The 15,906-nt window shown below is 44.2% G+C and overlaps 1 protein-coding gene across 4 annotated transcripts in view; it reads left to right on the top strand.

Moving 5' to 3' along the window:
- Positions 1–15,906, top strand: part of ITPR1 (inositol 1,4,5-trisphosphate receptor type 1) — a 176,960-nt gene that overhangs the window by 124,247 nt on the left and 36,807 nt on the right. For all 4 annotated transcript variants that reach the window (XM_065642841.1, XM_065642840.1, XM_065642839.1 and 1 more), the window contains 5 exons: positions 5,639–5,819; positions 6,445–6,698; positions 12,310–12,510; positions 14,207–14,317; positions 15,585–15,680. In XM_065642841.1, coding sequence (XP_065498913.1) covers positions 5,639–5,819; positions 6,445–6,698; positions 12,310–12,510; positions 14,207–14,317; positions 15,585–15,680 — 843 coding nt within the window. The remainder of the gene's footprint in view (positions 1–5,638; positions 5,820–6,444; positions 6,699–12,309; positions 12,511–14,206; positions 14,318–15,584; positions 15,681–15,906) is intronic.

Raw genomic sequence — 15,906 nt, 5'->3', positions numbered from 1 at the left:
TGCAGGAAAGGTGACAGCGCACAGGCAAAACTGGATAAGCCTTGCAAAGCCAAGAGCTAGAATCCAACTGCCTTCAGCTGGTTCCTTTGCTTTTCATTTCACAGTCCTACAGACTCAATCATAGTTAAACTTACTGTGGATTGGTTAATTTCTTAGTGGATTCGTTAGCTGAGTGCATACTTTCTACACCTCACATGAAGGTGTCCATCAGCTGCATTTTACAACTTCGTTCTTCAGCAGGCAGATGTCAGCTCTGCTGGTTAAAAAACCAGTTTGCTACCAATTGCTGGTACCTGAGACACATTAAGGAGCATTTGTGCATGCGTGTGGTTATCTTGCCTCCGTAACCTCGCTCCCCTGAACTGCTGGGTAGTTAGCTGAGCTTCTCTTCCACTCATCATCGGAAATTATGTATATTCTATTGCTTCTTGGAAGGCAAGGCGGGAAGGGAGAAGAGGTGAACTGGTAGTCCTAGGAAATGTGCCCATTCTTTGCTGATTTCTTTTTTAAAAATATGATTATACAATCCAAATTGTTAACGATCTGCAATATTTAATGAGGTGCCAAAAAATAACCACCACAGAAAAGTATATTAATTCTGAATAAAATGACAGCAAGCAAAAGTAGTGTTTTCAGTTTAGAAAAAAATGTGGGTAAACAGGCTTGGGGCTACAGGCTCAGGGAAGAGCAGCTGGAAAAGCCACCTGTGGGAAAAGGACCTGAGGGTGTTGGTCAACAGCCAGAAGATGAGCCAGCAGTGTGCCCAGGTGGCCAAGAAGGCCAGCAGCATCCTGGTTGTATCAGCACCGGTGTGGCCAGCAGGACCAGGGCAGTGACCGTCCCCCTGTGCTGGGCACTGGGGAGGCTGCACCTCAAATCCTGGGGTCAGTTTTGGGCCCCACACCACAAGAAAGACCTTGAGGTGCTGGAGCGAGTTCAGAGAAGGGAACGGAGCTGGTGAGGGGTCTGGAGCACAAGTGCGATGAGGAGCGGCTGAGGGACCTGGGGCTGTTCAGCCTGGAGAACAGGCGGCTGAGGGGAGACCTGATCGCTGTCTGCAACTGCCTGACAGGGGGTTGGAGCGTGGAGGGTGTTGGTCTCTTCTCCCAAGTAGCAAGTGACAGGATGAGAGGAAATGGCCTCAAGTTGTGCCAGGGGAGGTTTAGATTGGATATTGGGAAAAGCTTCATCCCAGGAAGGATTGTCCGTGGTGGAGTCACCATCTCTGGAGGGGTTTAAAAGATGCGTTGATGAGGTTCTTAGGGACATGGTTTAGAGGTGGACTTGGCCATGTTGGGTTAACAGTTGGACTTGATGACCTGAAAGATCTTTTTCAACTTAAGTGATTCTCTGATCCTAAACACGTAACAGTGTCAGTAAATAGTTCGAATGGGAGAGGATACGAAGGTGCTGCGAATAACTACAGAAGAGACAAATTAAAAAAAAAAAATCAGTGACTAGAAGTTAGTGACTTAAAAAGCAGCTTAATCACATGTTTCTAACAGTTATTAACCACTGGAACAGACTGCAGACATAGCTCATCATCTCTGATGTCTTCTAAAGAAAGATAAGATGCTTTTCTCGAAGCTTAACTACAACTTTGGCCTCAGTTAATGAGAGCGAGGGCTGATGGTGCTCAAGGGTGGGCCAAGCTGTCGCTAATCAATGCGCTGCAATTTAAACTTGGCCTTAGATTTATTTTCCAGTGAAATCGATCAGTTGGTTTGCAACTTATCTTCTGCAACATGTTTCGTGTGGACCAGGGAAATTGTTGTAGATGTTATGGTGACGGTATTTGCTTACCGTCCTCCTTTGGCTCAGAGGCAGTATGCTGGAGGGGCAAAGGTGTAAGGGGAATACTCTGCTGTGCATGAGGTTTCTGGTAGGATTTCTTTAGGAGCAGAGCTGGATAATAGAAGAAGAAAGGAGCAGTTATTCTGCAGATTTCCTGGTGTTACTAGTTGTTTGCAGTATTTTAATAGACCGCTTTGGATGTCAGGAGGAGTCGTCAACATGGCTGGCTTTGCACACATGCAATGTGTGTGCCAGATTTTTCCTTCCATCCCTTTGAAACAAATACAGGCTCATCATAATGCTTGATGTACTGTATACCAGTAAATAAAGCAGCATACGGCTGCTCGCCTGGTGCTTCGTACCTGCATGGAAACAGTGCACCACAAAAATGTATTTATTCTCCGGTGACCTGCAAGACTTTGAACTTGCAAACCTTTACATGAGAAGATTTTCCCCTTGTGTTTCTTAACAAAGCTCTTTCCGTTGCCCCAAGTTAGTCTTGAACGAATTTGCGTAGATGGTGGTTGCTCCATCTTTAAAAGTGATCGAGAACTCTTTGCATGATGCTCTTAGGCACAGTGAGCGTAGCTATCACGTTACAAGCTTGTGCATGTCATGTGTGGTTGTTTTTGAGTTCCGTTCTGTGGCTGTGTAATGAATTGCAGTCACATTATCTCTGATATCCTCGTATCAGAGAGAAGTCTTGGTTTGTGTAATCGGATGGTGTCTGTGCTGTGGAGTTGTATTGCGTTTCATTGAGGTGTGTGCACTTGCGAAGCTGTTTGCTGAATCTGGCATTCATGAAGCAAACCTTGTGATCTTTTGTGTCATGTGATGTCTCTTTTTAAATGGGAATGATTCTTAGCAGTTGTTAACAAAACACAGCTGAAGCAAAATACAGTCTTCTACTGCATGATGTTAGCACTCTGCATGAGCAGGCAGCTGGTCCCCTGCCAGCGTCTCGAGTATGAGATGAAGCTCCTACCTTCACGTGCCTTTCAGGTGCCTTTTCCTATGCTACCCTGTACTGGGATAATCAGACACAGTCCCCATACTGGTATGTTGTGGGTCACGGTTCCCTGCCCTGCGGTAGGTTTCTGGGAGATCACAGTCCCAGTTTGGTGGTGGCTACATGGGTTGGGTCTGTCTGGGAGATGAGGAGACAACTGGGGCTTCTCTGCCCAGTGCGTGCTGAGGGCAGCGCTCTCTTGCTGACAAGACACTTGGCTTTTGCGTTTGCGTCTGGTTCGTGAGGAGACCCTCAAAGGGATGGCTGGTGTCAAACGCCCCTGTCTCAGTGGTATGTTGAAAGCACCGTTCTTCTAAAACATCAGAGTGCAGAGGTTTGCTGTTCAATTCGTTCCAAGCTGCTTTCCCAGCACACTTGCTCTTTCAGCAGTCTTGCATGTGGTTGCATGGTGCCTGTGAGCAAGCCAGGACCCTAGCATACGGTAGTTTAAAATGGCCACTTCGTTTCCATTTTTAAAAGGGAGATTTTTCCAGTTCTTGCTTTGAGTATATCTTCAAATAGATTTTAGGATTTCTGTCATACTTATCACCACCAATTACCTGCTCAAGTGCAATTTGCAAGATCACACCTCTTAAAATACAGTATCTTTGATGGCTGGCATGTGGTTGATTCATATGTGTGAAGGTGTTAGGCATCCTGACCTAAACTGAAACAATCATTTTGTGACAACCATTGAACGTATGCACAGCACGCACATGAAAGCTTTACTGGAAATGTTTGTTTCATTTGTTTTTTCTCTGAAGTGCAGTGGAAAGTCAGTTAAGAAGCTTGAAAATATGACAAAAATAACCCTGTCAGCAAGTAACAATTACTTGCATGCAAGGTGTTTCTTTAGTGTGGTTCATTAAAAAAAAGCTTTTCCTTCACTGCTGCTTCATTGCAGAGAAACTCCTCCTGTCCAGACTCTTGAGACCTGCAGCCAGGTGACAACCGTTGCTCCCCTGATGAGCAAATCATGATGTTGTTCAGAAAATGGTTTATGCTTGTCTATCTGTATAGTAGTAGTATTGTTATTCTTGTGGTGCAATACGGGTAGAGTAGAACTTTCAAGATGCAATGTAGATACAAACTCGTCCTCTGTCGGTACTCGTAGCCACCAGTAAGAGACCAAGATTCCAAGGGTTGGCTGTCTGAACAACCCAAACCTGGGTTTGGTTACTGGTCAGCAGCTCAGGGAAACCTTGTTAATGCACCTCTTCGTTAGGATTGTAGTTTGACAGTATTCTGTGCAATAGGTCTGGTCAGGTTAAAGCACCAGTTTAGAACAACAAAAACAAAAAAATCTGGATAAGTAAACTGTCATTCAGACAAAGAATGTTTTTATTTGAGCATATTTTATGAGAAAACATTAACATTCTTGATATCAAGCGTTGGATTAGAGTATAATTCTGCAAATGCTATTAAACGAATTGGGCCCCCAGATCATCTTGTGTCGTGTCACAGGCCTGGCACAGTTGCTGTCGGTAGCCAGCGTCTCTTGCAGTGCTCCGGCACGTCTGTTTTGCTCGAGCATTTGGATGGATGTTGGGAGAAGGTACCACTGGGGCTGCCTTTGTGGACGTGCCATGCCTGTGCTGGGTGGTTCTCCTTTCCCTCTTCTCTGTTAATCACTGGAAGTAATTACAAACTCCTCAGAGTTTACCTGAGATGCTCTGGTCAGGTAGAAGGTACTGCAATTTTGGGAGGGATATCTCATGTGAATATTGACCAACTTCTTTAAATAGTAGCATTGCTTCTCTGTAATCAAAGATGCAACTTTATTAGTGTTTCAAAGTCATTCGGTGCTGTTCTGACTGCAGCTGCTTGGGAGTGATCAAAGGCAGGCATACCAGCAACGGCCTTGTGTGCCCCGCTTCGCAGAAAAACAGGCAGGATATATTGCTATTCCCATTTTAATTTGTTTTTTCAATAAATCGGGCTTCATTCCTATTCATCATGTAAAGCTGTTGGATCATGGGCCACTGCAGAATGCTAACTAATTTCATAATACTCTGCATAAGGTGACCCACTTACAAGTTCATCCTTCAGTCGTGTTTAAGCTCTGGTCTTGATTTATGTAACAGCATATTGGTTTCATCAAGAATTGTCTGATCACTCACTGTGTTGGCTCCTTTTTGACCTGTACATGATTTGTATTCTCCTCAATTTTAGGAAGAACTTTGTGTCTCTGTGCACATATGGGCAGAAGAACATTAATAAACCTTTTCAAAAGTAGTCTGTGCTTTCAGTTTTTCTGTCGCTTAAAGATATATTAGAATAGGAATTTTAAGAAGTCTGCTGCAGACAGGGCAATGGAAACTTAGCACGAAATATCCCTCATTAGGTTGCACTGCTTGTACGTTTTTGGACTGCCATTAACATTGACTATTGCATGTTATGAGTCACTGTCCTTTTGATTTGAGGGCAAGAAGGCAGGACAGTTCTTTTTCCTCTGTATTTTGCTCATACTCTTCTGAACTGAGAATCAAATTAGAGATAATTCCATTGTCCTTACTTTACCTTGATTCATTGTACTTACCTTAATTCCGTTGTTAGAGAGATGTGTGCTGCTTAAATGTATGAGGGCTAGCATGATTTATTGCACTCATTTATTTAAAAATATAGTTGGAAGTCGTTAATAACAAAGCTAATATAACTAAGACACTTGAGCTAGCTTAACAATAAAGTGCAAGTCTCCATTGCTCTAGGTTTTGGTTTACTGAAAGCTAATAAACCTCCCAGTCCTTCCAGATACCACACGGTGCAGAAAGGTGAAATAATCTATATTCAAACCTATGTATAAAGATATAGATCCTGTTCCATTTTCTCTTGTAGCATTCGTTCTTCTGCCGACTGACAGAAGATAAGAAATCTGAAAAGTTCTTCAAGGTTTTTTATGATCGCATGAAAGTGGCACAGCAAGAAATCAAGGCTACTGTCACAGTCAACACTAGCGACTTAGGAAATAAAAAGAAAGATGAAGACTCAGACAGAGATGTACCCAACAGAAAAAGAGGTAATCCCCAGTTGTTCCCTTTCTGAAGTGACATGGGAGAAAAATGTTGTGTTTTGAACTCTTTCCAATTGATGCAATAATGCTCTGATCTCTGATCCCACAGAGCAAAGTTCAGAGATCAGTGGTGCCCTGGCTCGGGATTTCAAGAGCTTCATCCCCTCTTCATCCATTTGTGAGATTGTGCTATTGAAATGATGAAAAGTGTTTCTGAGATGAGACTCTACCACCTTGTCCATCGTGACAAGCTGCCCAAATCTGATCCGTAGTAACGACCCTGGACTGTGGGTTGTGGTCAGTGCCTTCTCTAACAATAAGTGGAGAAATCCTAATTTTCTTCTATAGCAGGTCCTTTTATCATAACTCCTGATAGTGCTAGATGTGTGTGCCCTAACCAATTAATACCAGAATTTGTAACTTAATTGTGGTTCGCATAAAAGGTGCAAAGAGAGTGACATGATATCCTTCTAAACTCGAGACCCTCACATCACACTAAACGTACTTACCAGAAAGAACTGATGGTGAATAGCTGGCCCATGTGTGAAACTGTAATGGGAAATGTGGGAATAGATTTTTCTAGTCCCCTTTATTCAGTTTCCTAAGGGAGATCTGTTCTTGTGTGTTTTAGTGAGAGAGCCTATGAGCCAAATTACCGAGGAGGTCCGGGATCAGTTACTGGAGGCCTCTGCAGCTACAAGAAAGGCTTACAACACGTACCGGAGGGAGGCTGATCCCGATGACCATTATTCGGCAGGAGAAGGAGCACAGTCTGCGGCAGATAAGAGCAAAGATGAACTGGAGATGAGCGCTGTGATCTCAATAATGCAACCCATCCTCCGGTTCTTGCAGCTGCTCTGTGAAAACCACAATCGAGATTTGCAGGTACAGCCTTGTGCAGTCACTGCTGTCACATCAGTCTTGCTAATCCTGTGCCTTTTTAAATGTATACACAACTGGCTGTTTTCTTTGGCCTTGAAGATAATCCAAAAAAATATTTATACCTTGCTGGACAAATACATGGAAGTCCAGTTATCCAGTGTCCAGTGGTGTTTTCAACGTATATAAACGGTGGTGGGATCAACACTTGATGTGGCTTTTTAAAAGCATGTACTTAAAGCAAGCAGATGTTCTGCTGTGAAGTTGCTGATGTGCTTTTGAGAGGGGAAGGAAAAAGTGTCATGTAGGAAAATAGAGCATTGAGACTTTGGTTCTAGCAGCCCTCAAGCATATGCTTACTTTCCATCGAAGAGTTTCTCATGGGTTTTCATGGACCTGTTCATGTGCATAGATTCGGACACATGCAGTTGGTATCAGGAAAGGCTCAGCTGGAGTTGAATCTATTAAGGGACATAAAAGGCAACGGGAAAGGTTTCTAGGTTGTACCCACAGCAGGAGACGACTAGGGAGAGCGTGGGTCTGCTGCTGAAGGGGGCAGGAGCCCTGGGTGGTAAAGGACATGGAGAAGGCCAAAGTGCTCAATGCTACCTTCACCTTGGTCTTTACTGGTAGCATCGTCCGTCACAAACCGTATGTCCCTTGGACCAGAAGAAAGGTCTGGAGCAAGAAAGAGGTATCCTTGGTGGAGGAGAATCAGGTTAGGAAACATTCAACAAGCTGGACACGCAAAAGCCCACGGTGCCTAGTGGGATGCCCCAGGCCCCGTGTGGAGTGCTGGATCCAGTCCTGGGCTCCTGAGTCCAGCAAGGAGTCTCAAAAATAACTAGGGGACTGGAGCCATCTGATGGACAAGGAGAAGGTGGAGAGAGGTCAGCCTGGAGAGAAGGCTTGAGCGATCTCACCTGTGTGTATAAACACCTGATGGGGGGATGTGAAGAGGACAGAGCCAGGCTCTAGTTCATGGTGCCCAGTGACAGCGTGAGAAGGGTTGGACTAGACAATCTCCAAAGGTCCCTGCCAGCCTCTGCTGTCCTGTGATACTCTGTGATGTGTTTGTATAATTTTAAGTAGCGAGACCAGATCTTGTACATTAGTAATCATATCTAGCGCATGCCTCCGCAGGAGATCAGATTTTTGCTTACAAATGGACTACAATTAATGTGATTTCTGTTCACCGTAACCACTGCTGCTGGATTAGAATTGAATGCAAGCGAGGAGCTGGTGAGATGCAGTACAATGTACTAAATGCCCTCATAAAGGAGGAATAATTGCCATGATTGCATATTGTTGTACGGCACGCCAGAAGTGTAGGACCCTGCGTGAGTGCTTTTCAGACCTGCCAAATTGCTTCCGCTGAACTCGAACGCCCTGCTGCTGGCAATATGTGAAATCAAATCTGTATGGTAATGTTCCTGTGCTGTGAACGTGTAATTCTTTTAGCATTTTATAGGCGCCGAGGTTACATACATCAAGGTTTCCCCTAATTTTTTTCAAAAAGCTATTTGATCTTTGTTTCGTCAAACAATTTTCATGCCGTTAGCGATGTCGGAGACAAGTAGGATGGCAGGTTTACGTGGCAGTAGTCCAAACCGCACACATGATCCTTTGCTGCTGCTGTCTTTGGCTAGGCACTGAGAGCTATAGGAGCAAAACTGAATTCAAGCCAACACAGAAACTTGGCCTGGGCTGTTCACTATCCCAAACAACTAAATTCCCCAAACAGCAGGTAGTTGCATTCAGTTCTAGGAAAAAAAGGTTTTCTTAAAAAAAAAAAAGTGAGCGGAACAATTTTTTAAATACGGTCCTCTTGATGCTTGTCTGTCTTCTTCAGCCGTGGAGGGGAGACCGGAGTGTCTGAAGCTTCAAAATCTGTGTGTCTGTAGCTAGTACGTTGTAACTGAACTCCTTATCAATATTGCCACTGGACTCGCTGCTTCAAGGAATAAGTAAAACCTCTTCTGGAAGCTGTGTGTCTTCCAAAATTGCATAAATTTGCTTTGAGTTACAAGTGAATAGGAATTGCCTGCCCAGTGCAGTTGTAGTTTTGTCAAACCAAGTGTTTTTCAAGCCGTTAGCAATTACGAGTAGCCTGATGTTGTGCAAAAACAGGAGAATGCACGTCACGGCTGTAAGAGTTGATCTGTGTTTTAAATGAGGAAGAAGTCTTTGAAATGGCTTAGGGAGTTGCAATACTGTGCCTTTGGCATCACTCAGTTATTCCCTTTGCAGATGAAGCTGCAGTTTGTTCCGCATTGCACACAGTCATGGTGCTGACCCCTCCAGCTCACTCCATGGGTCCGGAGGAGGAGTTGCAGTATCTTCTCCAAATTAATGCAGGGACTGGGACAAAGAGGTGGATGCTGAAGTATGTTTTGTTACCCACAGGTAACAAAAGGCTGAACGCATCAAATTTTGCTCTGGAGAACTCTTGATACCTCTTTCTCTCTCAGCACGCAGATACTTGGGGGCTCCCGTTAAACTTGCATTAGGCCTGCCCCTTGATTCTGCGTGATATCTCAGTCTTGGAAGCAAAGCTGGCACAGCTCTGGGTTGCTGCAGCTGCTCTGCTTTGGCCAGGCTACAGCCCCACCAGTTTCCTTGGCAAGTCTTTTCTGTACCGTCTCTTTTCTGTACCGTCTCTTCTCTGAATGAAGATGTCTCCATATACCACAGAATCGGTCACGAGAGCCGAAGCTTGTGACAAGCGGAGCGAAGCATCCAGGGCACACTTTGGTGTCAGCAAGAGCCGTGCTGGCTGGAAGGGAGGAGAGGAGCGGGGCTCCCGGCGGCACAGCCATCAGTGCTGTCCCCCGGAGCTGGCGCCTGGGCAGGTGGCACCAGCAGCCCTGCACACAGCCAAGCGTGTGGCTCCAGCCTTACACTTACAAATCCCATCTTCATGGGAAAAACGTAGTACTACAGTTCCTCTATTTCTTATCAAGTGAGTTATTTCTGTGAAATAAAAATATCGTAGTAATGTGCTAGCCAGTCATGCTCAGATAAAAGGTCTAAGTCAGTAGGTTAAATACTGCTTTTGTGCCAAAAAAAAAAAAAGGGAATTGCTACAGCTTTTAACATTGGATTTGACTGTTTCTTTTATTCATAATCCCTGGAGACATAGCCTAGGTAATAAAGAACAGTAAAGCTCTGCATGCTGCGGGAGAGTGATTCAATAATTTGGCTAGCGGAGCAGTACTACTGCATGCAGAGATTGAGCTGGTTTAACTTGTCATGTTTTGGGAAAGAAGTGTGTGTGAGAATTAACTTGATAAGACCAAAGAGCAATCCTGTATTCAGTGAAAAATTCCTTTCCTTACCTGATGGCTTGTAAAGAAAAATCTGATCATTTAAAAATAATTCTTTACTAAGATTTTTTTTCTCTTATTATTGTTATTTCTTTGCAAAGTTTTCCTAATTAAGGGTCAGATTTTTGCTAAAACAAAGATTATCCAAAGACAACATTTAAGCTTGTGGGGGAATTACCCACATAAATGAGAAACTGTTCCTTCCAAGGATGCTGTGTTCATCCGTGCTTGAACAGGCCAAGCTCATATTCTGAAAGTAGCCAATTTTATTTTTAGACATCATGTTTTATCTAAAGAGTACTTGGCTTTAGGCTGTATAGTGGGAAGCAAAGTCTCCAACCCCCAGAAATGCTGTAGAGGCATTAAGAACAGGCTGCAGATGCTGCCTTTGCAAGCATAGCCCTATCTGGTCATGTATGTCAGAAATGGGGGGAACTGGGCTCCCTAAAAATGGATAGTAGCATGAAGTTAGCTAGGGAAGGGTCTCCACGAGGTTATTTGCAAAGGTAGGAGTTTAATGACTGCCTGATTTTGAGTGCACTTCATCCCATCAGACAGTGTTTCTCTCAACTGAGTACATTGGATGCTGAAAGGCAGTAAGAATGCTCTTTTTCCTCTTCTCAAGATACCACAAGCTGCACACTTTTCTTATGTTCTAGCTGAATCTGCAGTTCTGTTGCTCTTCATTCTGAGTGCGGGGTCTTGCAGATCATACCTGAGGTTCGTTCCCACTGGAAGCAATACGATGGCATGTTCAATACCGGGGAGTTGCGTTGCCACTTCGTAGCCTGTGAGATGCTCTGGATGACAGAAAATTAAGAGCTCAATCTATAGTGGCTGAGACCACAACAGACATTCCCTGGGGCGGTTTCTCACAGTGCAGTGGGGTCTTGTTTGCTGCTTGCGTCCTTCCTGTTGTACAGACATCTAACCTTGTCCTTCTGCCTCCTGTGCCTCATTCCTTCTCTGTCCTTTGTGTTTATTGACTTTGGATCAAGAAGCTAAGGCTAGTATAAACCTAGCTGTAATCAGAAAAATGCCGTGCTGCTGCCGGGGAGCATTTTGTGTCATTGCTTTCAGTGTTATCCATTATTTTTGCTTTTTTTCCTGAAGGGAAGGTACAAGCTCCAGTTTCTGTAGCATCAACCTTTCTACATTCTGACAAGTTAATCAAAAGTCAGGGTACTAAATGAGCAATCAGTTGAAATGTGCTGAATCACTGTCACCTTTAGTCTGCATTCATAGACAGCAATTTCCTTTTTTAGCTTAGCTTTCAATTGAATCTGGCAATTTCTCAGTCTGTTTGCCTTAAAAGACTTATTAGTCTGACGCAAGCACTAGAGGCAATCAGTTAACAGCGTTTCTCCGGAGGCTTGCAGCAAAGACCTTGCTGGTTCCGTAGTCCCATGCATCTTGTTGGTCTCAGGGTTTTTTTCACCTTTGAAGTGTTTTGTAACCTGCTGGAGTTAAGCTGGGTAGGAGTTCTCTCCTGCTGAAGCTTCAAGGAAAAGACAGTGGTAGTGTCTGTATTTTACAGCGTGCCGCTGGGAACACACTGACAAACAGCATCTGAGTCACTGCAATATTGTTTTTCATTAATTATCCTTTGTTTAGGTTTGGTGTGCGCTTTTTTCATTTGGAATACAGGAGAGAGGAAACACGTTTAATCCATGCTGACAAATCTGGCATTTCATTTGAGGAGCTGCTCCTAATCAGCACCTTCAAGCAGGGATTACAATAATTATGTGGGAAGAAATGCAATTGAGAGAATTGCATTTCAAGATGCTTTCCTTCCAGGCATGCAGGCAGGTGTCTCGGTGCCGCTTGCGCAGGTGCTGCTTGGAAGCCAGAGCCAGGGAATTGCTGCTGCTGTCCTGGAGAAAGGTCTCGGGAGGAGACAGCCTTGAGTGATGGTAGCAGTAAGGTGTAGCAGGTAGGCTGGAAGGAAAGCTTCCAGGCTCAGGAGAGCCTTCTGACCCGCAGTGAATGGCCTGTTCCGTGTTGGGTTTCAGTGCTCTAATGGATGCACTCTGTTTATTACTGCTTGTCTTCTATAAAATTTGAAGCCAACAAGCTGCTCAGGAGAGCAGCACATTGCAAGCAAGCTCTGAAATAGGCTGAAATTGCTTGTGCGGGCTCCAGTGAAATTAGAGCTCTGTACCATGCAGCGCAATGGTGGGTTGATAAACTGTTACGATTTAACTGATTAAATGTTACCATCCAAACATCAGTTTTTATGTTTTGTTTTGGGTTTTTTTTTTTCCCTTCTCCTCCGGCTTTGACACTCGCAGAATTTCCTACGCTGCCAGAACAACAAGACGAACTACAACTTGGTGTGTGAAACACTGCAGTTTCTGGACTGTATCTGTGGAAGCACAACTGGTGGACTTGGACTTCTTGGTCTGTATATAAATGAGAAAAATGTAGCGCTGATCAACCAGACACTGGAGAGTTTAACTGAGTACTGTCAGGGACCTTGCCACGAGAACCAGGTAACACGTCCAGGGCTGTCAAAAACATCACCCTTTCTCCTACACCTGCAGCGTGTGCTCTGCGGGCTTGGCTCTAGTCTTCTAGACTTGTGTTGTCTTATAACACTGCTCACTTTACCTGCCCTATAAAGGGGTTTTGGTTGGGGTGCTTTGTTGTTTTCTTCCTTTATAAACTCATAATAATCAACTTCTGTTTCTCAAGGCCCCCTCTGAGGACTTGAACCACTCAAAGCATCCAAGATTTTTCCTAGGACTTAAATTGTTTTATTAGACTCAACAGACAGGGGTGGTGGGGAATTTTTGTACTCCAAATACTTTCTAGTGAAAATATTGCAAAAACCAAGCTCTGCCTGTTGTAAATGAGACCAGAAAAGTGTCCTCCCCCAGACTGATGGGAGAAGCCTGAGCTCTGTAGCTTCACTAGTGAAGGTGATGACCATATCGAGTTTGTTTTCAGACATAGTCTTGTGCGTAGACCCAGGTGCAGGTCACTGACGAATGTCCATGTGCTTGCACGGTGATGTGGCGGTGGTTCCCAATGAGCATGGGTAGGGTGTTGGTGAGGACCACCAAGTGTCTGCTGGGAGGTGAGGCTCTCCCTGTCCGGCTCCCCACAAAGCCATGCTCGTTGTCAGTGACTTGTTCTGCTCTGAGCAGGAATAACTGTTTTAAAAGCAAGCACGGTGGTTTACAAAACCACGGTACTGGGAAGGCATAACTGAATAATTACAACAATGCTACTGGATAAAGCAGTTACTGACCCACAGCTGGACTTCATCTGCTCTGTGCCTCGAAGGTTGAATCATCAGCAAGGAACATGGGAAGATACTTTGCTTGCACAGCAGGAGGTTTTAGGTGCTCAGGAATTACGTTTTGCTCCAGTGGGAAGGATGAGAGGGCAGAGGCAGCTGTACTGCTCAGCTGTCCTTGTCCACCGCACCTTCCCGCAGGTTGTACAGGTGTCTTGGAGCAGCATCGCCAATTAGCCAGGCACTTTTCTTCTGCCTTTGGTCTAAATATGACTCTTGCTATCACTGTTTCAATGAGTCCCAATTAAGTCTGAAGTCTAGAATAAACCATACTGAAGAGATAGCTGTGCACATCAGTTTGTAACTGAGAGTTTCTTTCTGTAATACAAACCAGGTGGAATTAACAACCTTTAGATATGTGTATGCATCTTTGTAATGGAACTCAACGACAGAGCAGGGGTCTGGATTTTGAAGCCAGCAAGCTACCGTCAGCTTGTACATTTTAGTTATTGGCTGTTACAAAAGCTAGATTAAAGAGTAAGCAAGAAGGTTGTGGAAATTCACGTTCTCTGGCTGGACAGGACTGAAGTAGATGTTGATTGGCACATCTAAAATAAAGAAAACTCTCCCTAATCTTAGTAAAACAGTGTTCTTCCTTAGCTGTGTATTCAGTCTGGATGCTTTGGCATGTACATGCTTCACTTATCAACTCTGTTGCTTCCTGAGGCTGGGTGGTTTCAGTAGGACATGCCATAGCTGATGACAGGAAAAGATTGAAACAAAAGGCCTTAATTTCTTGTTATTCCACTGACCAGAGTTTTCTGTTCAGTTATCCATCTCAGACAGCTTACCAGGTGATGAAAGAGAGGACTCTTCTGGCTGGGTCACCAGCCTAGGCTGCATTTTTAGCATAGGCAGTTACTGAAGTTTGGATTTTCTTTGGACAGAACTGCATTGCTACTCACGAGTCCAATGGTATTGACATCATCACAGCATTAATTCTCAATGACATCAATCCTTTGGGAAAGAAGAGGATGGACCTTGTACTGGAACTGAAGGCAAGTGAATATTTTGTGTGTTCCACATTAACAGTAAGATGAAACACAATTTTATTGTTGGAATGATGTGGGTGTTTATTATATCCCAGTATTCATAACTGCCAAAGAATTATATGCATCAGTGAGCTAGAGGCAGTGCCCAAAGATTGTTTGTCACAGGTATTTCATTTTTTAAATGATAACCTGGAGCCACCAGTTTTCAGATGGAAGGGCTGAAGGTTGTCAAGGTATTCTGAGGAATTAGAAAAGAATTTCCAGTTAAAAATCTAAAGCTGATGAAAACTTCTCTTATGTCTGTGAGCTTCTACATATACGATGGATGTAAAATTTCTCATGCTGCCTGTAGTTTCCTGATAGTTTATTGCTGTTGTTTAATCAGTTGATGTTTAGTCATCAAAAAATTTTTAGGGCTATTCATATTAATGTTGAAATAATTAAGCCTGGTGCTGGTTTCAAAATACACTAGCAGGTTGTCTTCTAGCAACAGTAGTCACAGAGCGCTCCTGCTTCTCAGCATATGTTTTAGAAATATTTCCTGTCTGATTTACTGCCCTGTCTTATAGTGCAATGTCTAGTTGTTTTCCGTTGCTGACTCACACCATTATTATGGGTAATGTGGGGGTTTTATTATTCTAAATAAAAAATGCTTTTAGACTCAATTAGCATTATACTTCAAAATTAAATACTTTCATTGGTTTTTATTGTCAGTCATGATGGATCTTAATCTTAATTGTTCATATTAAAGTAGTCTGGTGCCTTGTGGTACTTTCCCATTTCCTCCCTCTCTTTCTTGGCATGAGCAGGTCGCGGAGTAATTTTCAGTTAAAAGCAGTGAAGCACGTCTCTGTCTTCAGCCTTGGTTGTCCTTTGATTAAATCAACAGTATTTTGGAGTTGAGAGCTTGTAGTAGTGCTGCTGTAAACAAGACGGAATAATACGCACAAGCTCGAAAGCTCAGCATTTGAGAAATCTGAACCTTAACTTGGGTTAATTTGATGCACTCCAATAAGTAGGGTTTGGGAAGTAAACTGATAAAAATACTACTAAGCTGTATATCTCCATAATTACTGGAGAGGGTGTGCTCGGGAGGTGAGGCTGGAGCCGTCCTGCAGTAGGCTGGCTGGGAGGCTGTGCCTGCCCATGGCTCGGATTTGTAGAAACCAGGTTTCTCAAACCCTCCTGGGCAGCAGGGATGGTTGCACACAAGCTGGATACCCTAATTTTTTGACTCCTGGCAGTGATTGGTGGTTTTTTCCCCTCCCTTCAGAACAATGCTTCAAAACTGCTCTTGGCGATCATGGAGAGCAGGCATGACAGCGAGAACGCGGAGAGGATCCTCTACAACATGAGACCCAAAGAGCTGGTGAGTGCCTGGGTTGCTCCAAAACCCCTGACTCCCTTCAAGCCAGTTACAGCAGCACTGGGGAGACTGGGGGGGCCGCATCCACCCCGGAGGTGCTGCAAGAGGTCTGTGCATGGGCCACTGGCAACTGGAAGACCTTTCAAGGATTTTGTTGGGGGGAGGTGTCTGCCTGGTTCCCAGGCAGCACAAGCGGTAGGGAAGCCCTGCCGAATGCTACGGAGGAGGC

Source organism: Caloenas nicobarica, chromosome 11 (genome assembly GCF_036013445.1).
Source record: "Caloenas nicobarica isolate bCalNic1 chromosome 11, bCalNic1.hap1, whole genome shotgun sequence".
Taxonomy (NCBI): domain Eukaryota; kingdom Metazoa; phylum Chordata; class Aves; order Columbiformes; family Columbidae; genus Caloenas; species Caloenas nicobarica.
This window is presented reverse-complemented; position numbering and strand designations above follow the sequence as displayed.